We start from the raw sequence: 27860 nt of genomic DNA on the forward strand, positions 1-27860 counted from the left end.
ACAAGACAAAAAAGGGTCAGTGGAGTAAGAATGGAATTAGTGCAGAAATGCCCATCTGATTCATATGAAATTTGAAATTTTGTATATGGGCGGGGATAGTGAGTTGTATGATTTAGAACGCCCATCTGATTCATGTTGCTTTTACCCTATATGTTTCGCTTAAAATAGTGATTCGGTGTCTTTGTGGTGTTTGGTACTAGTTGTTAGGCTCTCATTTTGTAAGAGTGGTTCACCCTGAGTGGAAAGGTTGCACGATCTTCCTGTACTTCCTTCGCGAGGGAAAAGATGCACTTCTAATCCTCAAAGGTTGGGGGTCGGCCAAAATTGGTCCTCAGTTTTTTCGCCAAAATAAAGTTAGTCCTAAAATATTTAACTTTGAGAAAATCAGTCTTTAATGCTTTGATCTAAACAAATATAGTTTCTAAAGTATATTATTGACAAAACTGGTTCTTAATTCTTTGTGAAATCTAACAACATTTATTAACCTAATATAAAAATGCTTGAAATTTCTATAGAAATTATTGGAAAACTCTAAAAAAATAAAAAAAAAAAAGTCTAAAAAATAAGGGTAAATATAAAAAAAAATCCCTGTGATAAACCTAATACACAGAAAAGTTCCCTGTAGTTTCAAAATATATAACACGACACCCAGTATTTTGAACTAAATTGTAAAGGTGACGGAATCCGTTAAACTTAACGGAAATGACTTATTGGAACCTAAAAAAAATTTATACCTAATTTTTAACAAATATACCTATTCTACCCCTTAACCCTCAATTCTCTCTATCTAGAGAATAAAACAAATGATTTTTTGAGTTGTCTTTTGTTTAATTATATAAGGGCATTTTGGTCATTTCGTCCATTTCCGTTAAATTTAACGGATTCCGTCACGTTTACAATTTAGTTCAAAGTACGGGGTATCGTGTTGTATATTTTGAAATTACGGAAGGCTTTTCTGTATATTAGGTTTATCACATGGGATTTTTTTGTTTTTTATCCAAAAAATAATAAAATAAGTACACGATATTCACTTTTGACGAAATGATGCTAACTGGTAGATATGCTAATTTGTAACTTTTACATAAAGATATACAAAACAATAGGTACAAATTATAATGTTTAATTTGTTTTATTAAAAGTACAAAAAATAAATAAATTCAGCAAGTGCAGAATACATGCTTTTATTCCAGTGGTAAATTCAACTTTTTATGCTTCCGTAACTTATTTATTATACTCATAAATTTTCTCAGATCCTACAAAATATTAGCCACCAGTTTGGTCAATCAATACGCTTTAAAGACTATATTACTAAGATCAAAACAATAAGACCTAATTCGATCGAAATTGAATACTCAAAAGACTACAATTTTTTTGACCGAAATATTGAAAACCAACTTAGTACAAGTCAAATTTTGAAGGCTAAAATTGCATTCTTCCCTCCTTCGCAAAGTCTGGTGCCGCAACTCTCAAGTCGGGAGGACCACAAAACATGCATGATTATAAGGACTTTTTTCTTTTGTTTGTGAGATGCAAAGAAAAAAAAAAAAAAAAAAAAAAAGAGGGAGCAAAGGACAGGAGAAGTTAAACTGGTTGGTTGACCTAATTAAGTTGCTTTCAGCCCGCCTGAGAACGGGCGTTACAAGGATTTGATTAGAACCAACATGCTCTGCTATCTTGAAACGAGCCAATAGCATTAAGCCACGAGCATATGGTCGGGACTGAAGTATGATGGTTGGAAAGTGGTTAGTGTGTTGAAACTTTTGATCGGAGTTCAAGCAATTTCCAATGCCAAAAGGTAAAGGAAATGGAAGAAACCTAAAAAGTGTACGTTGCTGCTGTCGTCGCATGAGGGCATGAGGCAGAAAGGTTATTAATGAAGTAGAACCTGCTTCCTCCGTAGCTCTCCGGACCTATGATTGGGGGCTTCTTGCAAGTTACAAGAGGTTTTTCTCCGCCTTGTAATAATGGTGTCGCGAAAATGGGTGTTGGTAGAGCTTCCATCACCGAGTCCAGACAAAGATAGTGGAGACAAGAAAGAAAATGACGGAAATTAGGGCGGCCTAGATTTCACGCGTGCCCCTTCGTTATTTTAATACACTTCCCTCCTATGCTTCGCATTTGCATGGATCAATTCATTTTAACCAGTAGGTATGCACCTGCACTCTACACTATTAACTGGCAATGGCGGACCTGCTCGAATCTCACTGAAAAACATATATTTTCCTTGATTTTGTGAGCCGTAAAGAAATGAGTTGCGCCCCCAAAACGGCAAAACCTTCAAAGAAGGCCCTCTTTTTTTCTTTCTTTTGAGTTGGGATGAAAGATAAGTGTGGCCGTACCTATTTGGAGGATTGATGAGGACAGGTGAATCGGACGTTTGGTGCTTTTTCCCATCTCAGCTTTCTATCTTTCCTATGACTATCCCAATATAAAATGACATTGTTACTATTAAGCGAGGTTACTATTGTTTCAATTCCATAATCGTGTTTTGGTTGTGTACTTCCATCCCGCGATGGGATGGATTAAAACAAGGTGTATGTATGTATGATGCTTTTAAGATGTAGTGAAATTCCTGGGAGTTAGAACGCAGAATGGTGCAGTGCCAAGCACCAAGAGACAAATAAATTCGTACTACTTAACTATGGGTTGGAGTTCAAACATTCTCGAGAATTGCGGAAAGCACGCACATCCAGTTGACCGTTTACTGTCTCGATTTCTATATAATCAACACAAGATGTCCAGATAAGAATGGCTGAGAACATTAAATAAACGACAAGTTGGTGGTATAGATTGCGGACCTAAAAATGGGGATTTTTTTTTTGTGGTTGCCTCTGATTTTATGAGCATAATGCACCATTTTCATGAATTCATCTGCTACTTTAGTGTTTATTGAATATGGCGATTTTATCTCTTCAAAAGTGAAGCTTTGCAACATAGTAGGGGGTTGGTTAATGGCCAATATGGCCATTCATTCAAACACTACTATCTCTTTCCACTTAGAGCAAATATTTGACAATAACCTAGCAATATTCCATGCCAAAGTTCAATCTTGCAGTGCCGAGGCTTTATGACTGCTTTAATTTGGAACCCAGAGACTGATCGAGGTTGAAAATTGAAATTTTACGGCAGCGATATAAATATGAATGCTTTCCATGATTGACTCCTCGACAATATAAATATGAATGCGAAAGAATAAACAGCACTTGAAATAATACAATTCCTAACAAACAAACTAAGCTAACCTAATTTGTACTGGATTTGCAACAACAGAAATCGCAATGAGTTTCGCAAGTTCGTTGATTCACTGAGTAAAAGAAACTGGTAACCTATAAGACAGGAGCCAGAAGACATAGGAAAAGCCAATTCGGTTCCCTTCTTAAATTCCAGTCGGTCAATATGTGTAGTCCCTCTCAAATTTCAATTTTTGTTGCTTTATGTCCTCTGATCCTTCCCACACAGCTCTAAAAAGAAGGTCTACTACACATACATATCCAAACAATTTTTGACTGAACTTTCGCATGGTCAGCACAACTCAGTACCCATGTCAGTGATCAAAAGCATCCAACTAGGATCAGACAATGTGAACTTTGACTTTCACCACCATCAACCTTCTCTGCCAGTATGATCTTTAGCATAGCAATAGAATAGTTTAAGAATTAAACTTGGATTATTTGCATGTCCTTGTGGGTTTGTCCTATTGGATTAGCTAACTAAACACTAACCACGAGCAACAAAAGGGCAGTGCATAAATCCCAAGAAGTAACTCGGTTTGTGGAGGGTTTTGGTGTGTAAGTTCCTATGCGCAATATTTCATTTGTTCAATTAATCTTTCTCATACGTTATATTTTTTTGGAGTAACTTCTTTCTTATAAGTAACTCACTGATTTCAAAAGAAATGCAAGAAAAAGATGGGTTATCTGAAAGTTCTGTTGTTAATGTTTTCTTTCAGGATTTAAGGTAGTTGAGTACAACAATAATAATAAATAAGAAGACAAAGAAATCATCTTTGCAATAAGTTCACATTGAAGTGATAGTAAGTACTCCCTCCCCTTTTTTATAACTGACGTTTAAGAAATTTGCTTTAGTGTACTTTTATCTGTCGTTTTATTATCCCCATACAGTATTAATTATTTTTTCACAATTTTACCCTTTTATCTCTCTTTTCCAATACAGGATTCTTAATTACTACTTCTAGTAATTATTGCTTCTCTCTTTGTAATAACCCTATTAATTAATGAGGGTACAAAAGGAGAGTAGTGTACAGATTTAAGTACTCCCTCCCCTTTTTTATAACTGACGTTTAAGAAATTTGCTTTAATGTACTTTTATCTGTCGTTTTATTATCCCCATACAGTATTAATTATTTTTTCACAATTTTACTCTTTTATCTCTTTTTTCCAATACAGGGTTTTTAATTACTACTCCTAGTAATTATTGCTTCTCTCTTTGTAACAATTCTAGTAATTAATGAGGGTACAAAAGGAAAGTAGTGTATATATTTAAGTAATGAAAAACTTTTCTTAATTGATGTGTAAAATCTTAAACGTCAGTTATAAAAAAAAGGGAGGGAGTATTGAACACTTGAATTATCTACCTAAGCATATCCGGAACTCGCATTGCAATTATATGCCCAATTGTTAGTGTCCCGATAATTCAATGCAAACTTTGAGGACTCGCCTCCCTGTCTGCTCGCGGACCAAAATTTTGAATGGTGGCAGCTTTTAAGCATGTCTATCTCCCTCCGCACAAAAAACTAGACAAAAACAATTCCATCAAATCCTCAAAGTCCTATCTCGTATTTCCCTAAAATCAAAGCAGTGTGGCCTAAAAAAAGGTTCATTCTGCTCTGTACTTTAGATGCCAAATTGAATAAAACGAAAAGAAATTGTGACAATAAAAAACAAATATACATAAACATGTCTTTGCCAACTTTGCCACTAGTGGTATATAATATGCACACGAGCCCACTGCTTCTTTTGAGTGTAGAAGCTACCGATCACAAGTAAAAGTAGCTCACTAAGAAAGATCAGAGTTCCAGAAGCTAAGTTGGAAAAAGTTTTACCGAGTGAAATGGATGAGGGCTTTTGTATTAAGCCACGAGGCGGTGGCTATGTTGGTGGCGGTGGGACTAAGTGTGGGCGGTGGAATCCAACCTCAGAACAAGTGAAAGTTCTTACTGACCTCTTTAGGTCTGGCCTCCGAACCCCTAGCACCGACCAGATCCAAAAGATATCGTCCCAGTTAAGCTTCTATGGTAAGATCGAGAGCAAGAATGTCTTCTACTGGTTTCAAAACCACAAGGCTAGAGAAAGACAGAAGCGTCGCAGAGTTTCAATTGATGAACAAAAAGAAAATCACTATCAAGGAAAGAATTCTTCTTCTATAACACGTAAGTCACTCGTATTCATGCACAGCATTTCTTGGAATTTATTTCTTTGCACTTGTGTTCATTGGAAAAAAATATTGTGGAGGACCTATATGCATAATATTTATTTTTCTACATACATGTATATTTTTGGACAGATTTTGCGGAGATAAATCAGATTTCAGAGCCTGAGAGGGTGATAGAGACTTTGCAGTTGTTTCCGTTGAACTCATTCGGTACTGAATCAGAGGCAGAGAAGCAGCTGAGATTCTTCGCAAACGACTGCAAAGGGACTGCGTCGTTTTCGTACGGGATGGGAGCAGAGATGGACCATCCAACCCTGGATCTTCGTTTAAGCTAGCTCCTTGTAAAGAAATCTCCTAATTAATTATCTCCAGCTGGGACTTCTGTCACGGTTTAACCACATGTTTAGCTAGCTAGGTTCTGGATGAATATTGTAACATGGCATTTGGAGAAGGCAAGGTTAAGTAGCACGCATGCATATGAAATTTGTTGCAGGACGGAAACAAGAAAATTGTGTGGCTTGAAAGTTTTATGTTACTGTATTTAATTTATAGCTGTAAAATGCCTGCACGTAGCTCTAGATAATTGATCACTAGGTCGGAGCTTGGAAAATTCAAAAATGCTTCGACATTCTCCTTTGCATGCAACTTTTGGTTTTTTATTTTCTTTTACTCCCGGGGTTACTCTGCCGGATATATGAATCTTTATTTTATTTCCACATGCACGTATGTGAATGCATGGAAAATGGGACTTGGCCGCTTATTCTCCCAAGATTGTCAGCTGCAAGAGAAAAAACAAACAAAGAGTATGCCATGCCAGGAACTAGAGATCAGTCAAACTGACGCCTTCAGTCGATGATCACTGACTTTCCTTTTCTTCTTTTAGAATCAGAGGCATCAAGAAAGGATATTTCATCTTAGGTTGTTTCAACGGCATAAATAAAATAGACTAGAGTATACCCATAACTTCTCCTTCAAGTTAATTCTGATTAATCTGTTTCTCTTCCTCCCACTCCGAATATTAATGCTCGTTTCTCTTGAATGCATTTTCAATGTCTGCATTTCGTGTAAGTGGTAATATTAAGAGCAGTGGACAATAATGAAAACAAATGCACGGGAATCGCGGAAACGCAGCCGAAAATTTCACCAAGCATACACGACGGTAGTCAGTGAATATGATAATTCCCATTATCAAGATGACATTACCTCCTGGAAGTTATCATCTTTCCTTGTACGATTGTAATCTTTTTGGACTCTGGAAATGTTCACATTTTAGTATGCCCACGTTCTTTTCTTCCTTTCGTGTCCATGAATTATCTCGTCTGCATTTTTTCTTTTTTTTTTTTAATAGTCACTTTTTAATCTATATATTCTACACTACTATTTTAATCTAAAAGGAAACTGGGTGCAGGAGATGATGGAAACTGAACCACTACCGGTCCGACCAGATTGGTCGGTAGTGCACCCGTCTGGAAAATGTACACTATCCTACATTATCGCGTCTGCATTTGCAGTGCCGGAAAGAGGAATCGGTGACCAGATTTGCAGACTGGCTTATTCAACAGTCATATTTTTCCACAGTCGAATATGTTTCCATGTAGAATTTTTACGATTGCATGAATTAGTTCTTCTTGCACATGAAGCTTCTTGGCCGCTCCACACAATCTAACTTGGAAATTTTTGCGAGCCAGGTACGTTTATTTGCCTGCTAGCTAGGTATATATTATTGGTCCTACTGTGCATCTTTGGAAATTTGTTATGCATTTTTTTGGGGCTAGCTACTAATGTGAACCACATCAAATATATTGTAGAGTCTATACTATACTATATATAAAGGAGGAAGGAACCTTTTTCTGTAGATTAAAATTTATCCCTCTATGATTTTTTTAAATTAATTTACTATATTGGGCCGTGCTTCAAGTATTCAACACTCACCATGGCTCCGATCCCGCTCTCGTCCCCAGGAATGTTCCCATGCGGCTCACATCATTTGGGCTAACCCAACCCATCGTTGGCCCTAAAATCTCTGGCACCTGTGTTACTTTAATGGGTCCTGACATATAATTGGTCCAACTAATTCACAAGACTCTCAGGAAGCTCCTCAAACTGGCCCTTTTTCGGGAAAGACACAAGAACCAACAGCTTCACAGGAGATACTACCAATCAAAAGGAGGCCTAACCCATCACTTTATCTTTGTAAGGCCCGCCTTCTCTATAGACCTACAATAGATCCGGCCCACGTTGAAGTTGAAAAATTGAAGACAGCGTGAATTGTGAACAAAGAAAAGAACAAGAAAAAGTGCAAAACAAAAGCGTAGGTCTATTTTTTTTTTTTTTCCCTGTTGGCCGTTTGCCTCCTCCTTCAAGAAACTCTCATTATATTATATACCGGGAACTCCTCCTCCAGTAGGCAGACTAGTTTCTGTTGGGATTTGAAATTAATCTGACAATTTTCGCAATTGAAAATTTGGTTTAGTAATAGTAGTAACAGGTATTTTTCTTGGCTGAGAAAGAGCGAAAAGCGAGAAAGAAAAGAAAAGAGAATGGATGTGATAAAATCGCAGCAGATATCAGCACGGCCGATCGAGAAAGTGGTAGTGCATCCACTGGTGCTGCTTAGCATAGTGGATCATTACAACAGAGTGGCTCGGGACACCAAGAAACGAGTCGTTGGGGTTTTGCTCGGCACTTCTTTCAGGGGCACCGTTGACGTCACCAATTCCTATGCAGGTTCCAGATCTGATAATTTTCTCTTTTTCTTTTTTACCCATTTAAAGTTTCGAATTTGACCAGCTTTTGTTCAATTTATTTTGTTTTATTGGGAAGTTAATGATATATTGGAAGAAAGGAAGTCGCTGAGGTGTAGGATGAGGTAACATTGGCTTTTGAAATTTAGGTTTAAGGCATTATTTTTTTTATTATTTATGGGCAAAGAAGGAGATTGTTGAGGGGCAATTGCAGATAATAATTTTGAAGAAATGGTACTTTTTGTGGGTTTATTGAAGGGTTTAAGCTTCGATGAATTACAAATAACGACCTATGCTGCAAAAATAATAATAATAATAATAATAATTGTTGAATCTAAAGAGCGTTGGGCTAGACAATTATGCTGCCCTTTCATTTCTTCTGCTATTTAGTGGTGGCAATTATATTTGGTAGATGTAATATAGTGGAGTTTTTTCTTTGAGCTTTGTTTCCGATTGGCTTAAAGCTCGGTGACTGTAGTATGTAGCTTCTCAGTGCTTCAGCTTAATTGGGTGCTGTTACTGTTAGTTTACTCTGAACGTTTATACTTCTTCAATTTCCCCCCCCGGTTGATTAAGCTTCATTGCTTTGGAAAGAGCGAAAATACAGGATTCTTCATTTTTTTTAATGGCCGCTGGCATATGAGTACTGACTTCGACAATGGCTGTAGGGGACATTGGAACATTTGTTATCTATGCATAAGAGCAGCAAAACAAATAAGGTTTTGGTACCTTGTTAGCTGTGGAGTTAGGGCTTATGACTTCTTTGGCTTTACTAGACATTGCTGAGAGACTTGTTAGTGTGGTAAATGTAAGCATGGAAATAGCTGTTAAGTGTGTCTTAAGAGTATAAGACATCATTCTCCGTCCAGCAATTGGAGAAGGATTTTGCAGTTGGCTTGTGAAATTCTCCAAAAAATATACTCAAGAAACATGTCCTATGATCAGAATTTGCACTAGCAATTGTGGAATCTTACTGTCAATGTGTTTTTGATTGGACACAATTGCTTCAATATAAGCACCTATGGGAACTTTGTTTCTCATTCAAACTTGAAACCAGCAATAGGAATTCTCCTGTTCAAATCATCCTCTTTGGTTTTTCAAGTTGGAGTGGGTCTGGTGATTTTGAATCTTTAACAGTCAGAACCTAAGTCCCATTATCACAGTTGCTGTTGATTCTTGATGATTTCCCTTATGGTGTAGCTGAAATCTTTGTCTGAAATGTGCAGTTCCTTTTGAAGAAGAAGACAAGGATCCCAGCATTTCGTTCCTTGACCATAATTATCATGAATCAATGTTTTCCATGTTTCGGAGAATTAATGGTATTGACCTTATTCTTTTGTGCACATAGTTTCTTATTTGCTGTTTGTTTGGGTCTAGCATACATTTTCCACTCTCTAAGTTTTGAGTGACGCATATTTGTTTTTCAGCCAAGGAGCATGTTGTTGGCTGGTACAGTACTGGTCCAAAACTACGGGAAAATGACCTGAATATTCATGGGATTTTCAATGCGTAAGATCATCTTTATTCTATGTACATTTGTTGCCCTGAAATGGTAGAATGTTTTCTATGTTTAAGACTTACCATCAAACATCGTTGTCCTGTTGTCCACTCTCCTTCTGGTATAGTGATTGATGATTTACTGTTCAATTATATCTGTCGTGACTTTGTCACTCATCTTTGTCATGTTTGATCTGGCATAGCCACCCTGCCAAACCTGCATCTTATATCTGTCGTGACTTTGTCACTCATCTTTGTCATGTTTGATCTGGCATAGCCACCCTGCCAAACCTGGATCATGAGTTCTATGTGAACTTTACGTGGTATGTTATTTTCTCACAGTAGTTGTTGGCTAAGTGTTTGTCACCTGCTCTCACTTGAACTGTCACATCTGCTTTTGTCCCCAAGATGCATCAAAGTTAGATTGGTAGAGGTTCTATTCTTAACTTCTTTTCTAGGTTAGTGTGCCTGTAAGCATATTAAAAGTCCATGCCGTCTACTTCTGATGTGCTGTCCTTTGCACTGCAGCTATGTTCCAACCCCTGTCCTAGTCATAATTGATGTCCAGCCCAAGGAACTGGGAATACCTACTAAAGCCTACTATGCTGTTGAGGAGGTTAAAGAGGTAGGTCCTTTCTGTTGTTGTTTAGTGTTGGAGTTCTATTGTTGCCGAATTGACTAAAATAACTTGTAGTCTGGACCCTTATCCCTGCCAATTAGGGTAAGCATAATGGTTATTTAAGTATGAACTGAACAAAAATGAGATTTTGTTATTCTTCATTGTTCAACTGTTGTTGGGTATGTTTGCAGAATGCAACCCAGAAAAGTCAGAAGGTGTTTGTCCATGTGCCTTCTGAAATTGCTGCTCATGAAGTTGAAGAAATCGGTAAGCTTGATATACTTGGGATCTTGTTTCCATTTTTCCCCCTTTATCAGCTAGGGTCTAACATTTCTGCATTTACCTCTCATCTTGCCTGTGAGCAGGAGTTGAACACTTGCTTAGGGATGTTAAGGACACAACAATTAGTACCCTTGCAACTGAGGTTCTTGGCATTCTGATTTTATTACATGCGATACTTACGAGAATACTGGAATTCTAATTCCTTTAGAATCATTTTAGAAGATAATAATGGTCATCTTTTTGTCTATCTAGGTGTCAGGTAAACTCACTGCATTAAAGGGATTGGATGCACGACTTCAAGAGATTCGCAGCTATCTTGACAATGTTATTGATGAGAAATTACCTTTAAACCATGAGATTCTCTATCATTTGCAGGTTGGATGATTGATAACCTTCAGTTGAGTTTCGTTATATAGGACAGTGTGTGTGGTGGCTTTCCAATAGACTAAACCTCATCAAGTGTAGAATTTAGCAATTTAAACATCTCATGCATATTAGTTTCAATTATCTCTTTCGACAGTCAGGTAGTACTCCCTTGGATGAAATTCTTTAACCAAATGTAGCATCTTTGTGTTTGTTCAAGCAAACATTAACCACAATGCCTTGTTCTACATTGTTATGCTAAATTTTAAAGCTAAGTTGAGATGCATGGATCTACAACTTTGCGTTAGCATAGGGGTTGCAGATAGATGATTGGAATGCAGAAATTTTCTCTTATGATTAATTAATTTCCTTTTTAATACCTTTTTTCCTAGTGATGTGGTTTAGCAAGTCCATTGACCAAGGTATTAAAGCCTAGCTCTTGTAACTTGGGATCTCAATTCAGTTCCCAAGAAGGGTGGGGGTTAATTTACTAGTCATATCTATCAATTATTGAGTGCGGTGATCCATTTATTGGATTTGGGATTGGTTCATTTATGTCTATGCATTTGAAAATATGCTTTGAAATCCAGCTAGACGAAGAGCTGAATGAATCGTTGTTAGTTGCCTCTTCTAGATCCTTTGTCTAATGCTCTCAGTCCTTCTCATAGGATGTGTTCAACCTACTTCCGAATCTCAATGTGGCTGAGTTAATAAAAGCATTTGCAGGTAAATTTGGCATCCTTCATACTGAATTTGCTTTATACTTTTGAGACATTTACTTTTATGGAACCCCACCCCCAGAATCCAAAGGAAAAATTGAGTATTGGTTGATGTTGTTCCTTTCTTTTGCAGTAAAAACAAATGATATGATGCTGGTTATATACCTTTCTTCCCTTATAAGAAGCGTAATTGCTCTACATAACTTGATCAACAACAAGGTAAGATGCCATTTTCTTTGTGTTATTGCCTGCTTGATCAGTGTTGTTGTACTTGATCACGTTGGGACATTAACACGTCACTAGAACTTGTAGCGTGAACATTTAAGGGCCCTTCTTTACAAGTTGTCCTTGAGGTCATTATTCATTCCTTAATTTTATGCTTTCTGATGTCGCTGACTTGGGTGTCCCTTGCGTTTTTGCAGATGCTTAACAAGGAGCACGAAAAGGCTGAAGACTCTAAGCCAGTTGCTGTACCAACAGCAGCTGGAAGCTAAGCACGGAAGTTTGTGTGTCGATAGATTGCTGGTGCAACTTCGAAGTCCTCTTTGGTGATGGGAACTTGGGCATATATTCCGATGTTGCCCTTTCGAATCGTTAGCAAAAAAGTGCTTTCATTTTTGTGTCACCTCATGACTATCGTTTGGAATGGTGTTTTACACCTTTTGTGCGGAAAGTTGCATATCTTTGGTTACTCAGATAACGGATGAGGATGTTCAACAGCTAGCGAATCTCGCATTGATGTGTACTACTATTAACCGAAATACCGATCATACTTAGTCATTTGTCTGCAGTTATTCGAGACTTGGAGCAAACGACTTCGTCAAAGTTATCAGATCGCCCCTTTGGTTTGTGTTGTTTTTTGCTGATTTTGTGCCCGTAATCCCTGATTTCGCAAAATTGACGTGTGTCTTGTGCCAAATGCAAGCTTGGAGTTTTCTAAACTTCTAAGTCGCTAGAATCACCGCCTTTCCCGTCCTTGGAGAAATTTGAGATCCATGGACATGTGTTAGTTTTATCGCGGACCGGACTAACAATTTGGCAAATTCAGTAGTAGGTGTTTCTTACCAATAAAAATGCTTTAATTGAGACTGTGAAGTGTGCTAATATAAGTAAATAAGATTGTTAGGCCTTGCTCAAAGACCACGTAGTTAGTGCGGTGCGGACCAACAAAATGAAATTTTTGGTCCGGGACCCCTCCCTGTGAGGAAGGAAGGCACTTATAAAATGTAGATTACACAAGAAAAAGAGGTTCAACATCATCTTTTTCCTACATAGATAAAATTGTTTCCGTTTCGAATTTCACAAACATGAAACATGAATTGGCCAAGGTTATGCTTTTTGTTCTTTCACGGTAAACTTTGATAAACCTCGCAAAAGGAATAATGAATCAAATCGTTTGGGTAAGAATAAGCTCTTGCTTTTTTTCCAACACCAGATCCTATGTGATTAACATGCAATCCATGATGAAAGACGCGTACGGCAGCCAAACCCAAAATATGCAATGGGTGTCATTGCCAAGTTTTGACAAGCAAGTATGCACATGATGAAATCACCCTCCTCCTCCATCTTCATTGTAATCAGGCAGAACTGATTGCTCAAACTCTGCGTCCATGATAACTCCATCCATAATATGAACAAGGATTTTACTCCTCTGCTGCAAATCAACATTATTGTTCGATCGGATTCTATTAACCACTAACACTCCATCTGCGCCCCTTGATATGTACAGGGTAAATCCAGCCAAGGAATCAAAATCGACCTCCTGACCATATGGAACATTAACTGAATTTATCATCCTTGGCACAGCTGAAAATCCTAAAACTCGAGTTAGTATTGCATATGTATCATTGGCCTTGTCTCCCACTAAACTATCATTCAAATGCAACCTTAAGTCACGTTCAAATGCTTTTTCCGAAGGCAAAAATACAGTAAATGGTAGATCTTCAGGTAGCATTTCAATTACCATTTCTCCAAATTTCCCTATTTTCTCATATCTCCCAACTGCTCTTCTGTTCTCGGGCCTAAACGAGGCTATGGTTACATCTGGTAATCTAAAAACTGAGACAAACAAAACTAAAGCACAAGAAACACAGAGAATTGCACATACAAATGCCACTTGATTCTTCGGAAACTGACCCCTTCTCGCTTTCATGTTCTCACCAGTATGACGATCCCTTCAGCCTTAAAATCTATAATCAACTTTTACTACAGCAATCGGTGTACTCTACTCCCAAAAAAATAAGGGAAGATCAATCCTTAAAATCTAAGGTCAAAGAGTAGCTATATGCTACGTAGCTACCTTTCAACACAGGATGCTTGTTTCAGTCACAAAAAAAGAAGAAAAAAAAAGGGCTTTTCAGCTTCTTTTGCTTCTTTGAACCAACATATCTAGCTTTGCAACGTATCCCTTAAGAAGAAGCTGAAATCAAGGCATTATATACATGTCAGACTCGGACATGCGCAATCTACAACAGATATAATAGTTCTTGAACAAAGAAGCATCTTACTTAGATGTTTCCTTGCGAAGTTCAATTTAAATATTCACTAATTTTGAATTCCAGCATGCATAAAATAGAAATAAAAGAGATCAATAAGTCCATTTAAAAGACTTAAGTAAACAATCACATTTCTGCGACCACAAAAGAGGGGAAATAAACTAGAAACAAGACGATAATTCAAATCAGGGAACAGATTGAATCATACTGATGAAACCTTAACCTGAAAATCCCCCCTAAACATACATTCAAGGATACCAGTTTAACACATGCTCTTAAATTTCAGTAAGATAGAGATAAAAAAAAGCCCAAAATTTTCGCCGTAGAGATGATAGATATCTAAAGGATTGCAAGCTTACCTGTTAATGGGAAAGTTAGGAGATCCACATCCTGACATCAAATCTTGCCCGCCGGCTATTGAGGAAACTCCAACTTAGTTTGTGGAATCGGATTCTGATATATCTAAAAGCTTCCGATGGCGAAACTCACCCCAGTTCCCAGTTCCCAGTCACCCTCGCTCCCTCGCTTGACTTTGGCTATAGGAGTTATTCCCCCGTCACTCAAGCTACCCCCATTTAGTTTCACACTTCCCCAAGCTACCGACCACGCGCTTCCCATGCACTTCCCCTGATTACCTTCTTTTAAAGCTAGAGAGATTTCTTTTAAAATTAATCTCATGAATATTACCAGTGTATCGACATTCATCGTTAGACATATAACACATAATTCGAATTTGTTGAAACTCAAATTTTATATATGTGTCATATATTCAATCGTGATAGTATATACACGATTAGTGTATATTTGCTCTTCTTTTAAATGATTGTTTTTTGGAGTATCTTTTTTAATAAATTTTATATAAATTATCAATATATATACTATGATGCTTGAATTAATGATACATGAACAAATTTTAAATTTTAAATTCAAGTTTTGCACGTATATTATATATATCTAATGGTGATAGTGTATATAAGATTAATCCTATCTTTTTTATAGAAGTTTTTTCCAATAATTGTTTTATAAGGAGCGTGTAGGTGAAATTAAAGTGTAAAAAATTCTTTAAAAATAATTCATCCAAATATTATCCACCAATTAATTGACCTAGAAAAACAAATCCAGATTTCTTTGGATAATAGATTATTTGAGATAATTTTGTGAAAAAAATACTGTAACACTTTTTTGATGTGATATATGTAATATAAAAAAAGAAAAAATGTGTTAATGATGCAAACACGTCAATGTGTAAATAAGGTGTAAATAATGTGTAATCCAAACAAACACAGTAGTATTTCTTTGGAATGCTACCTTAAAAGTCAAAAGTTTTTTGATGGCTTCCAAACTTCCCACTCTTTTGGCTTGATATTTCATTAAACATATTCTTAAATAAAAACAGAACATAAACATATCTGCATAAACATATCTGGTGCATAACATCCTTTTAGAAACAAATAATTATAGCTATGTTTGATTGGACGTTTTCATTGTTGTGTGAGAAAAAAAATGATTAATGAGGTTTAAAAACAATATAATAAAAAAATTAAAATTAGTGCATAATATAAAAATTTTGATATAGTATTAAAGTTATGGGTGAAGTAAATTCCAACTTAAACTAGCTCTGACGCAAATAATAATATCAAATTAAACATTTTATATGTTTAACACTTATACATGTTCGAAATAAACTAGATTATATAAAATAATGAGCAAATTATCCCAGTGGCCACTAAACTTTTGCCATCGTCAAGTTTTGGGCACTCAACTATTAAAAGTCTGGTTTTGGCCATCAAACTATATAAAAGGTAGACTCGAGCCCATTCTGTTAGATTTAGTCGTTAACTTCGCAGAGGTGTCTGTCCGCGCGATTTCCAATACAAAATATAGGGTCAATTTAGGAAGTCGAAAATATCACTTGCACCTCTTCTTCCTCTTCCATGCATCTGTTCTTCTTCTTCCTTGCCTAAACCCAAACATCAAACAATTGACAATTAAAGAAAAACGCAACAACGAAGAATTTTGGGGAATTGAGCGACAGCAGAACGGGTTGACAAACAAGATCTTCATTTCCTGGAACGATGGAGTGGCCCAAGTGGGTGATTAGACCAAGGGGCCAGCATTTTGATCCATCTGATGCATACGGTAAAGTTTTAAAATCCCTAAGTTTATTTAGTTATCCACATCCCAGAATAGATTGTGTGTTTCATGTATGTATGGGCTACATTTTATCGTTGTTTTGGCTTTTTGCAATAAAGCATAGAGATTTCATAGTACACTGATTAAAGTATTCTTAATGCTGGAAAAAGGGGTTAATAAATAATTCATTCATTGAATTTGGGTTTACTAGTTTTGACTAAAATTTTAATTTTTTTAACTAATCGCATGTCATGCAGTGCCAGGTTCTTCTCTGTTCACCATACGAATGTATCATGGGGGTAAATTCAATTGGCAAAATTACAGATACATTGATGGGCATGTAGATTATGTTGATTTATGTGATGCGGAAACAATGTCTGTGCATGAAATAAACTACATGGTGGATAAATTAGGGCATTATGGATGTATGGTGTATTACTATGTTGAGCCTGGAAAAGATTTTCGAAATGGGTTGAAGGAATTATCTACTGATAAAGCCATTATCAGTTTTTGCAATTGGGCTTATAAGCATAAAATCATGGAGGTGTACTGTGACCACCAGTCAAAGAATGAAATCAAGATGATGGCCACAAAGTCCCTTCCTTCTGATCTACAGCTGAGTAAAAAAGCCGCAGTCACCATCGAGGAACTTGACGAAAATGGAAATGTTATTAGGGAACCTGGATTTGAACTAGTGCCATTTACAGGATCAATTGGCAAGATAGATGTTGGGAACTCTTCTAAAGAGAATGCCTTGAATAATGGGGATGATGGGGATGCAAATGATAGAGGAAATATAGATGGCCAAGTGGAGACTGATATTGATTCGGATGGAGACTGTGATCGCTTTAGTGCTGATAGAGATTTCTGTAGGGATGAAGAAATGTTAGAAGAATTGATTGTTGAGGGGCTAAAATCTGGTGTGGATTCTTCAAATACAGAGCAACCTAGATCTTCACAACATCCCAATTCTAATGATGATTGTAATAATGCTGCACAACAGCAAGAATCAGTTGTAGATGAGCTAGGCAGACAACAACAAACAGCTGGGATGTATCCATGGTCACAACAATCAGGACTTGAAACTGAATTTGAACATCAGCAGCAGCCTGAGACAAATGAAAAACAACCCACGGATGTGGGAACTGGAAACCAACAGTCGCAGAGGAAGAAGCAAGTTAGAAGGAGAAGAAATAACAATAGAACATCAGGAGAAGAGGCAGCTCCTCATTTAGATGATGTCCATGCATTAGATAAAGACACAGTGGTGACTGAGTTGCATAGTGATGTTGGCTCCTCAGATGAAGAGAATGATGATGACTGGAGGAATAGGTATGTTGATTTCAATCCGGAGAGAGATCTAAAAGACCCTAATTTTGAGTTTCACATAGGAATGAAGTTTGAGTCAGCTGAACAGCTAAGATTAGCTGTTAGAACATATTCCATCATGAAAGGAAAACCAGTAAAGCCATACAGAAATGAAAAAAAAAGGTTTAGAGCAAAATGCAAACCTCCTTGCCAATGGTTTATTTATGCTTCAGTTGAGAGGGAACTTGGAATAGCTGATTTGGTTGTCAAGAGCATGAATAATGAGCACACAAACTGCAGTCATGTATGGAAGAACAAGAATATTTCTGCTAAGTGGCTTGCAAACAAGTACATGGAGAGATTTAGATGTAATGTTGAAATGCCTCCAAGATTATTAAGACAAATAGTTGATGAGGACTTCAAAGCTGAAATTTCAAAATGGGTGGCATACAATGCAAGGGCAATTGCTAAAAAGAAGATTCAAGAAAATGCAGAGCAGCAATATAAGGACATATGGAGATATTGTGCAGAAATTAAGATGACACACCCAAATACCATAATGGAAGTTATGTTTACTCCCTTCAGACAACCTGGATGCAACCCAAAATTCATGAGACTTTATTGCTGTTTGGGACCATTAAAACAACGCTTTCTTGACGGTTGTAGGCCCATTATTGGGGTTGATGGATGCCACATAAAGGCTGAATATCGGGGACAGCTGTTGACTGCTATTGGAGTAGATCCCAACAATGGATGGTGGCCCATTGCTTGGGCAGTGGTTGAGAGAGAAGCAACTGAACAGTGGAAATGGTTTTTTGAGCTGCTGAAGAATGACTTGCAGATTGAAAATGGGTACAGCTACACCTTTGTTTCTGACCAGCAGAAGGTATTAACTCCTTCCCTTTGTATATGCACTGTACACAGATCTGTTTCAATTTACTAATGCCTTTTGTTTGTAATAATTTATAGGGTCTTGACCGAGCATTATCTGAGGTACTACCAAACAGTGAGCACAGATACTGTGTGCAGCACCTGTATAACAACTTCAAGAAGAAACATCGTGGACTTGCCCTGAAGACAAAACTGTGGAACATTGCAGCAAGTACTACTGAGGGACTATTCAAGAAAGCAGCAGCAGATCTGGAAAATTTTGACAACTTTGGCAAATCTTCTTCCCGAATTTTGTGCAATCCATGAAGTTATCATTACTGTCTTCATCCCACAAATACAAGTAGGCAAAATGGGTGTCAACGATGTAGGTGGCATGGATCTTGCTGGCCCGGCTCTTGGTGGCGTTGATCTTGGTCCTGCTTCCTCTAATCCAAGTTGGGCTTCTTCCATTTCCTTCTCTTGTAGTTTCTCTCGGGTAAGTAATCTTTATTAGTTTTATACAAGAAGAACAAGAAGATCTAATTTCGACTTCCTAAATTGACCCTACATTTTGTATTGGAAATCGCGCAAACGGACACCTCTGCGAAGTTAACGACTAAATCTAACAGAATGGGCTCGAGTCTACCTTTTATATAGTTTGATGGCCAAAACCAGACTTTTAATAGTTGAGTGACCAAAACTCGACGATGGCAAAAGTTTAGTGGCCACTGGGATAATTTGCTCTAAAATAATTGTGTGTTTATCTTAAAGTATTATCCTTTTAATTAAGTAATATATAATTCATAAATTAATAAATATATGTTGTAAATATATAAGTTTAGTACTATTTTTTACTTAAAAATATAAGTAAAACACTTTAAATCTTAAAACATGTTTGATTTTTCAAAAATTTTGAAGTTAACCCAATTTCGATAGAAATCCCATTTTAGAAAAATGGGCCGTGACGTATGAGCTTAGGATGGCTCGAGTTTACTTTGTACGGGCCAACAAGTGAAACTCTTCTTTATTTTACGTTCAGGATTGTATAGCCCAATTAAGAACAAATCATACTGATAGCGGGTCAAATATGATGGGACGGGTCAAACACACTAAGCGATAGTCTTTCGTGCGAGATGGGACGGGTCAGATTGGGCTCAACTAAGTGATAGCGGGTCAAATATGATGAGGCGTCTAAGCGGGATAACCGATGGTGATTAAGTGAAAGATGATGTGAAATAATTTACAATGTTGGTTGTTTGATTTTCTATTTTAGGTAACAACATTTTTTGTGTTTTAAAAATAAGGCTCATGTTCATGAATATTTCTCTTTTCTATGAAACATAAACAATTTTAACAAACTCAGTTTTTTTTTTTTTTTTTTTGTTTGTCAAAATTTACATACTAAAATTGAAAAACACCAAATATAAACATTACCAAACGGGTCCAAGGGATGAAAACAAAATGGAAAACATTACTTCAGGTGTTGTTCTAAACTCATAATACCCTTTTAGAACCATAAACCACATAGTATTTAGGTACCAAAAACAAACTTACAGAAGAACCCCCAGTAGATTAGAACTATTTTAGTGTAATTGAAACTTATGTAGGTAAACTAGCTTACCCAAAAAAACAAACAGAGAGAGAGAGAGAGAGAGAGAGTATAAAGCCAAAACAAAACAAATAAAGGGTAGGTAAATTAGGCCAAAGTAAATTGTACCAAACATATTAAAGTTGTAAAAATATACTCCTTCCATCTCGAATTGTTCGTCGCATCTCGAAATTTCAACTTTTTAAAAGTAGTGGATTGATGATGATATTAGTAGACTTATTTCCAAAATTACCCTAAAAAATTCAAATTTTAAGTTTGAATTTAGTATTAAATATAAATAAAGACGGGAATAACATTGAAAAAACGATATAAAAAATAACTTTGACTTAGGTAAGATAACAAATATTTTTGAACATTTTAAAATGAAAAGTATAATATTTTCAATAGAACAAAGGGAATAATAAAACTAGTATAGTCGTATGGCGTTCAGGGCTAGTATTTGGCGGAGTTGTAATTTGGAACAATTCTATCATCCCTATTAAGCACCGTACTCATACTTATAATTCAATTGCTTGTGACTACATTATTCAATAATTTAAATTCTTAAAATCGTCCTAGAGTTGATATCTCTTCTTACGTGTTCAAGGATGAGCTGATGCTCTTAAAATCATCTAATAAGAATCGATAGATACCTCTTTTTAGATACAGATGGTGAATTCAATTGATACCCACTCATGGATAGAGTACTCAAAACGCGCGGAAGAACTCCCCTGTTATTTGACCCCAAATGATTTTGATATTTAGAATCTTGATTAGGACTCTAGATTCGGTACGCAGAATGCAGGCGCATGAAGTCATAATGGCATCCAGTACTCCGCTACGAGAATAGAATTCTGATAATTGCGGTCCTCGGCGGCTCCCTCCTTCGTCCATACAAATAAATACGGCAAAAAAAAAAAATCCCAATCCCAAAAAGCAGTAATCCTAGGAAGCAGGAACAGTCCAAGCACACTCATGCCTCATCTAACTGCAATCTTCCCAAAAGGGAAGGGAAAGAAAAAGTAAAGAACCATCACTTTGCATATCGAACCTTTCCTTTACTTTCTTTGTCTCTTTTGATCTCTCGTTTTAGAATCCTAGCACCATGAATGGCATGGCATGCGTATAGTTATTTTAGTTAGTCCAGCGTTGATTTGTTCATTATTGAAATATCAGGAAGTCAACAACTAACTAGTCCTGTCCCTGCCAACCATACATCCTACATTGAACTTTTCCGTTAAAACTCGAGTCTAATTAATTAGATTACGACATAATTAAGAACGACGACAATTACAGGACACTATGGGAATATATCACGACAACTCCACACAACCCCCAAAAAAAAAAAAAAAAAAAAAAAGGAGTCAAAATCAGCCCACATCGTTACTTTCAGACAATTTCTTCTCTCACATCATCTTTGATTTCTTGCTGCGGGTGCTCTTAATTTTGCCCAAATGATATTTTTGGCAGGCCCTCCTCCTCGTCCAGCTTCACTAATAACCCGACGACACGTATTGCATGAATTCCTGGTCGGACTCCAAACCGTCCATTGTCTCGGGTGCCAAAATCACCTCCAGATCAACGGTCCCACCCCCTTCCCGTCCAGGAAAGGCCGAAATCTTACCATCAAACTTATTCGCCTTCCCGCTCCGGACAGCCATGGGTCTGCCCCACCCGAAATCGTTATCGTACATGGGGAATCTAGGAGAGCTTCCCATAGTCAGCATCGCACCGTCGAAATTCCCAAGGGGAAAACACCGTGGGTCCCGTTCCCAATCCTGTACGTTGCTCCTCACCGTAGCGTCATCGTACGCCGTCACATTTTTATTCAGCTGCTCGGCGCACCACCGCAGATCATGAGCCAGGATGTCACCCGCAGAAGCGTACGTTGGGATACTTTGAATCGCGTTCCCAAAGTATAACGGCTCCAGCTTCGGCCCGAGCCGGTTGCGGCAATTCACAGCCATACGGAACGTGGTCGTTTTGGAAGCTGGTAATTTCCTGGCGCGCGTCACTCCCCGCCACAGTAACGCGGACAGCGCTTGGAATGACGAAATCTCAGTAGTCTCAGTCTTATTCTGTTGCTGGGCTAACGGCGTCATCTTGCCCTCGAGCCTTGCAAGAGGATCGTGCCTCTGTTTCCCCATCAATTCAACGACGTGATTGACTTCGCATTTCTGGTTGTTGGCTATAGCTTTCAGCTTCAAGATAGATTCCCTGGTGAAACTTAGGATCCTCTCCCTCACCGGTGCGTCGGCGTCGAAGGTAATCTTGGGGCCATCGGCGGGGAGTTTCAGCACCGCCGGTGATATCAGAACAGATTCCCGGCTAAAGTCCGGAGTCCTGGAAATCCTCTTGATTCCCCTAGACACCTCGGCAAAGGTATTGAAAAAGTTCCAGAAGGAGGTACCGTCAGTGACGGCGTGGTTCAGGGAGCAGCCAATGAAAACTCCATCAGCCAACTCGGTCACCTGGACCGCCAAAATAGGCCTAAAATGGCCCTCGTAACTAATCATACCATCAAGCGAGAAGAATTCCTTGACTTGATGAGGAACGTCAATGGAGCCAAGAATATCACGAATTCTAACGTGGGAAGCATTTGCATGGGTAAAATCCACGCCAGCGTCGTTACTGGTGATGTAAATGTGGCCGTCAGAATCAGTGAAGAGCCGGCCGGCGAGGGGCGGGAAGTGAGAGAGAGTGGTGGAGAGGCTGCGCTTGAGAAGTGAAATGAGGTCGGAGATGGGGAAGGGGGGGCGAGTGAAGAGACAGCCCTTCTGGATGTAGTGGCAAGAGAGCATTGGGAGGTCGGAAACGGAGAGTTTAAGGTCTCCTAAAGTGGAATCCTCAGAAGGAAAAATGCTACATTTGGAGACAGTAGTAGTGCGAGACATGGTAGAGAAAAGCATTTTCTTGTTTTCCTTTGCTTTTCTAGTGTTGTGGATGCTTAATTTGAGTCACTCAGAGCTAGCTCTCTTTCTGGGTGCTCTCGCTTGGGAGGTGGACGATATGAACTAAGGAGTGAGGGACTGAGGAGGAAGGGGGAAACGGTGGCTATATATAGGGGAGTTGGGTGCATGCACAATGGCACAAACAGTAGGATTGCTGAGGTCGTTGCTGTCAGTGGTGACATTGGTGTTGGATTTGGTTAATAATGATCTAGGATTTCTTACATTTTTTTAAATCATGGTTCGTAAATCTGGAATGACTTGAATGTTTTTTTAAAACAAAAAAGAATTTTTTTTTTTTTTTTTTTTGGGATAAGTTCGACTCTAATCATCCTTACATATTAAAAGTTAAAACATGCTTTTCAAATCATGAATTACTTATGGTCACTTTTATAAATCACTCGTCAATGCAACTCTCCGCGGTAAAATTCCAACCCACAGTCTCCTGTGATTAGACTAAGCAACTTGTGCTGGCAGGATTGTTATATGGTTGATACTCTCCTGCCCCTTGGATCATGTTGTGGGGTGGATTATGTACGTGTGAATGGCTTGTTGTTGAAGTGTCTTCGCAGAGTCCATTTATCGAAACACTCATACAAAAAACTGTGAGTTATGAAAGGGAATGGCTTGTTGTTGTTGTGCTACTCAAAAGATCATCACTGGTGGGCACGTGTACTAGCTATTGCACTTACACTTGTTCAATTTAATGCTTGCGCCGTTGACCTTTGGCATGCCATCTCGCGGGTGCGTATGATAAAATTAAAATTTGACAGTTGAAATTTAAAATTATTAAATTAATAAATTGTTAAATATTAAATTTGATGTATTTGAGTGTATATCATATTAAGTGATAAGTGAATAGTTTATTACTTATTTTTTGAAGTAAATTTAGTTTAGAAAATTCAGTGTCACTTAATAAATTCAGATATTTTAGTTTTGATTATCAAACACGTCTCAATATGTTAAGATCTGAACTCATTAAATTTAAGTGCTAAATTGGATTATGAAACAAGGCTTTAAATATTGTGGAATTGAGGTAAAAATGGATATTGCAGCAAGACAGTATATACACGTCAAAAACATATACGATTTTTAGTACAACTATTCTAAATTTATTTTTTTTTTTAGAAAACATAAGTCTTTTATTTAATTATGTAAATCACTTTAAAATACAAAATGTTAAAGATAATGTATATCGTATGATCTAAACTTTACAAAAAATTTTTCTTAACCAATCATACTCATCAACATTCAAGAACGATTATCCCTAAATTGAGTTATATACCACTAATAATACCTGATTTTAAAACTGAATAATATGTAATTTTTTTCTTGATTCGAATATATACCACCAATAATTTCTGGTATATAATACGTACCACACAAGACGCGTCATAACTAATCTTGCCAAGCTTCATTATTTTGGGTTGATCTAAAATCCAAAATACTGGTGGTTACAACTAGAGCTGTTAATCGAGTCGAGTATTTGGCTGCCGAACTCGACTCGAGTTTAATTCGAGCCGAGTTCGTTAAGAAAACGAGCTTTAAAATGTGTTCGAACTCGACTCGTTAAATGTACATGTGGCTCGAGCTCGAACTCGACTCGTTTATCACAAACGAGTCGAGCTTCACGAGCTCGAGCTCGTGCAAATTAACATTAATAAAAACCTATAATTTTTAATTTATATAATTTTAATTTTTAAAATGACAAATATGCTCTTCATTAACGAGGTACTCGAGTATCAAACGAGCCGAGCTTACTCGGCTCGTTAACTAAACGAGCATGTTTCGAGCTCGAGCTCGACTCGTTAACCAAAATTAACGAGCCGAGCTCAAGCCTTAACGAGACGAGCTCTAATGAGCTTTCGAGTTACTCGATTGGCTTAACAGCTCTAGTTACAACAAACAAAGGCATCATCTATGAACTTCTCGTAACCGGAGAAATGATTAAAACTCCAGAGAAAATAAATTGCGTGGATGATTTGGTTTGTATCATTATTTAGCCAGACATATTTTGATAAACGTAGTGGATGATTCTCTCTCTTATTTTCGTTCGAGTAGACATTCAATCTATCTAGGGACTAGGGTTCAGACTTCGGTTGCAATTCGTTGAAAACAGGACCAGGGACAAGGCAGTTATGTGCTTTTTTTTTTTTTTTTTGGGAAACGGAAATAAACACACACACAACTAATTAAATCACACACAGGAGTAAACGAAAAATCAGCTCAAAAGCAATATAAGAGGGATCCACAAAGAACTACTGTTCAGTCAATTGGTAACAGAACAGGCCCCCGTGGACCTTAAATTTAGAATGAAGACCCCACGATCTTTCGATGTGGGATAGGAAGTCCCTAACCCCTCCCGTGCACACCCTTACCAGCGAATGGGTTTGCTTTTTTCCGAAACGAAAATAAACACAGTTATGTACATTTAGCACACGGTGTAACTTTGTTTGCATATGGTATAACTTATTTTCAACCACGTGTAACTTTAAAACAAAATTTTATGGATCCCATACATGTTGTTAAAATCAAAATATAAGATAAAATATGAATCGTACAAAATTTTTTGATCAAATATTGACCATGAACTGCAACCTTTCCTGCCCTCTTCTGTTGAAAACAACATCCACAAGGTCCCTCACGGTCAATATTAGGCAATTATTAATGATACTTATAATGTTTTCTGATGACACTTTTATTGCCTTCATCATTATAATAAAATGGAGTGTCATTCATATCTCAGTTATGGTTAAGGACGGGCTAAATCCATACTCCAATTCTCTAAAATTGCACTTCCAATACGTTATTGACTTGCAACATAAGCATTAATAACTTGCACTAGTATTAACAGTAAAAGTTGTACCTCGTTATGAGTATTGTTTTGGACTTTCGACTGCCAAAGGAGAGATGAAGACAGGGGACGGACTTCAGGGATGCAACACGTCACACCGCTGCTATTTCCGGTAAAAGCACTAAAAGCAAGGATCAAGAATTTAATGAGTGGCATTTTGCTGACATTGAGGAGAAGAATCCTCTGAGATTTTTTGCTGCGAATCCCAGCTCGGTCTTCCTTGAACTCCTCCACAGCTGCAGTAATTTTACTAGATTTCACGGTAACAGAAAATCGTCAAAACCTGATGGCTGATTTAATGATCCTTTATTCTAACAGTGCTGCATCTTCTATGATCCAACTACGTGTGTTGAAACTGTGGAAATCTCCGACAGTAAAATCTCGCGTGGCGTACATGCAAAGGCCTTTGCTAGCACTGGGGAGACATTAACACTGCCTTCGGGTCTTCGCAGCTGCGACGGGATTTGATGTCTGCAACAGTCAAAATGATAAGCAAATCAGGATCCCAATAACATAAAAATTTCACTTGGCTTGAAAAAATCAGTTCTTCAATGAGATAAAAGGGCATAGAATTATCTTTTGCCCCATCATAATTTTTAAAAATTTTTTTTACTTTTGCTCACTTATTGACAAATAGATTCCATTCTTTTGTCAGTACGACATTCATGAGCAACCTAAATAGATTACTGTGTACAGATCTTCCTCTATCAGTAAAATTGATAAAAAAAAATAAATAAAAGACTAAAGAGTTAAAGAATTGCCTCTTGCACTTAAAAAATATACAGGTGAGAAGTTTCTTCGACGAATTTAAGATTTTAGTCAGTACAAAAAGATCATGATCTGTTGAAGGAAGAGCCAACTATTTACATTCTGGACGTTGGCTGTCATTCTCCTCACTCCGAGAAAAGTCGGCTAGGCCATGGATCCCTCCGGTAGTGCAAACTCATTCGGACGAGTTGGAGAGCTGTCTCCTTGGATACACGTACATTTCATATTTTATTACGGCTACTTGCCCTTGGCGGTTGTCTTTTTAATTAGCCGGCCGGCGTGTGTTTTAGATTACCTTATTGGAAAATGTCGGTTTGTGTGATGAACAATTACTCCCCAAAACCGTCTTTTTCTGATTCGTCGGCGTTTCCTCATAGTATAATACTGTTTTAACTACCAGAACAACAAAACGGATGTATTCTACCGAATTTCCTATTGGTCAGTGCCTCGATTAATTAGTCTGGTTTAGTTTATAGTTTGACTTGGCAGGTCCATGCACTTCTTCTTTTTCAATTTTTATGTTTTTTTTTTTTTAAAAAAAATGGGTCCGTGTCCTTTAATCCTTTTAAGTTCATTAAAATATAATCCTTGTGCCTAACTAAGATAAACCGAAATTTCTCCCTGAACTTGGACACATTAACTGTTAAAATTTGGAGCGTGCCAGGGTTCTCTCCACGTGTTTGACGGTTCAGGCCAACCGTCAAAAAAAATTTAAATTAATATTTCCATCTCATCGCTTCGCTAGGTGTTGCCAAGGCATCCACCAATTAATCTGCTGCTTGCTAGGCACTCCCAAATTCTAATCATCAATTCGATATGTTAATCTAGGGTATTATTTTAACATCAATCAGATTAGAATTCAAGGTAAAATGCTTGAAGAATATGTATTGGTCAACTCCTTGTCTAATCCGCTTTTGTATAGGGTTGGATTACTTTAACTATGATATTAGATAATCAATTTTTATGATGTTCTTTGTATTTTTAATGACCAAAAAACAAAATCTAAACTTTATAATCATCCAAGAAGTAGTTTTTGCTGATTATGAGTATTTTCGATAATTAACTTTTGTAAAATCTAAAGCAAGTGAGAGCCAGGCCATAGTTCACCATTCTAGTGCAGAAAACCACGATAAACTTATATCATGATGTTTGCTATATAAACGGGACAATAAGATAGAGGCATAGCCACCTAACTAGCCGGGATAGGGTTTAGCTAGAAAAGTTGTATGTATTCAATCTCTAATTTGCTTTGTCACTTTATGATAGCATGGGAGCAATGGA

The 27860-nt window shown here is 37.4% G+C and overlaps 3 protein-coding genes and 1 non-coding gene across 4 annotated transcripts; 2 read left to right on the plus strand and 2 right to left on the minus strand.

The window, feature by feature from the left end:
• The first annotated feature begins 4993 nt into the window (after nucleotides 1–4993).
• On the plus strand, nucleotides 4994–5941 carry LOC140035813 (WUSCHEL-related homeobox 5-like). The gene is made up of 2 exons (XM_072077211.1): nucleotides 4994–5389; nucleotides 5524–5941. The coding sequence occupies exons 1-2, from the start codon at nucleotides 5071–5073 to the stop codon at nucleotides 5724–5726; spliced, it is 522 nt and encodes a 173-aa protein (XP_071933312.1). The 5' UTR covers nucleotides 4994–5070; the 3' UTR covers nucleotides 5727–5941.
• Nucleotides 5942–7682: 1741 nt separating this feature from the next.
• LOC113730390 (26S proteasome non-ATPase regulatory subunit 7 homolog A) lies at nucleotides 7683–12472 on the plus strand. The gene is made up of 10 exons (XM_027255037.2): nucleotides 7683–8118; nucleotides 9362–9454; nucleotides 9563–9644; nucleotides 10161–10257; nucleotides 10443–10518; nucleotides 10617–10675; nucleotides 10786–10908; nucleotides 11565–11622; nucleotides 11749–11834; nucleotides 12038–12472. Exons 1-10 carry the CDS (start codon nucleotides 7932–7934, stop codon nucleotides 12107–12109), a joined length of 933 nt encoding a protein of 310 aa, XP_027110838.1. The 5' UTR covers nucleotides 7683–7931; the 3' UTR covers nucleotides 12110–12472.
• A 388-nt stretch (nucleotides 12473–12860) lies between these two features.
• LOC113730391 (uncharacterized) lies at nucleotides 12861–14718 on the minus strand. The gene is made up of 2 exons (XR_011838842.1): nucleotides 14470–14718; nucleotides 12861–14034 (listed from the first exon to the last, which is right to left on the minus strand). It is a non-coding gene; the product is annotated as an uncharacterized protein (transcript).
• Nucleotides 14719–21239: 6521 nt separating this feature from the next.
• LOC140034944 (BAHD acyltransferase DCR-like) lies at nucleotides 21240–23056 on the minus strand. Its single transcript, XM_072073845.1, has one exon. The coding sequence runs from the start codon at nucleotides 22916–22918 to the stop codon at nucleotides 21503–21505; it is 1416 nt and encodes a 471-aa protein (XP_071929946.1). The 5' UTR covers nucleotides 22919–23056; the 3' UTR covers nucleotides 21240–21502.
• Nucleotides 23057–27860: the final 4804 nt, after the last annotated feature.

The sequence above is a fragment of the Coffea arabica genome, chromosome 2c (genome assembly GCF_036785885.1).
Source record: "Coffea arabica cultivar ET-39 chromosome 2c, Coffea Arabica ET-39 HiFi, whole genome shotgun sequence".
Taxonomy (NCBI): Eukaryota; Viridiplantae; Streptophyta; class Magnoliopsida; order Gentianales; family Rubiaceae; genus Coffea; species Coffea arabica.

Bases quoted from the DNA above. Each gene is read 5' to 3' on its own strand.
- LOC140034944 (XM_072073845.1), bottom strand. From the start codon at position 22,918: ATGCTTTTCTCTACCATGTCTCGCACTACTACTGTCTCCAAATGTAGC.
- LOC113730390 (XM_027255037.2), top strand. From the start codon at position 7,932: ATGGATGTGATAAAATCGCAGCAGATATCAGCACGGCCGATCGAGAAA. The intron at 8,119-9,361 runs GTTCCAGATCTG...TGAAATGTGCAG, and splicing joins CGTCACCAATTCCTATGCAG to TTCCTTTTGAAGAAGAAGAC. The intron at 10,258-10,442 runs GTAGGTCCTTTC...GTATGTTTGCAG, and splicing joins CTGTTGAGGAGGTTAAAGAG to AATGCAACCCAGAAAAGTCA.
- LOC140035813 (XM_072077211.1), top strand. From the start codon at position 5,071: ATGGATGAGGGCTTTTGTATTAAGCCACGAGGCGGTGGCTATGTTGGT. The intron at 5,390-5,523 runs GTAAGTCACTCG...ATTTTTGGACAG, and splicing joins GAATTCTTCTTCTATAACAC to ATTTTGCGGAGATAAATCAG.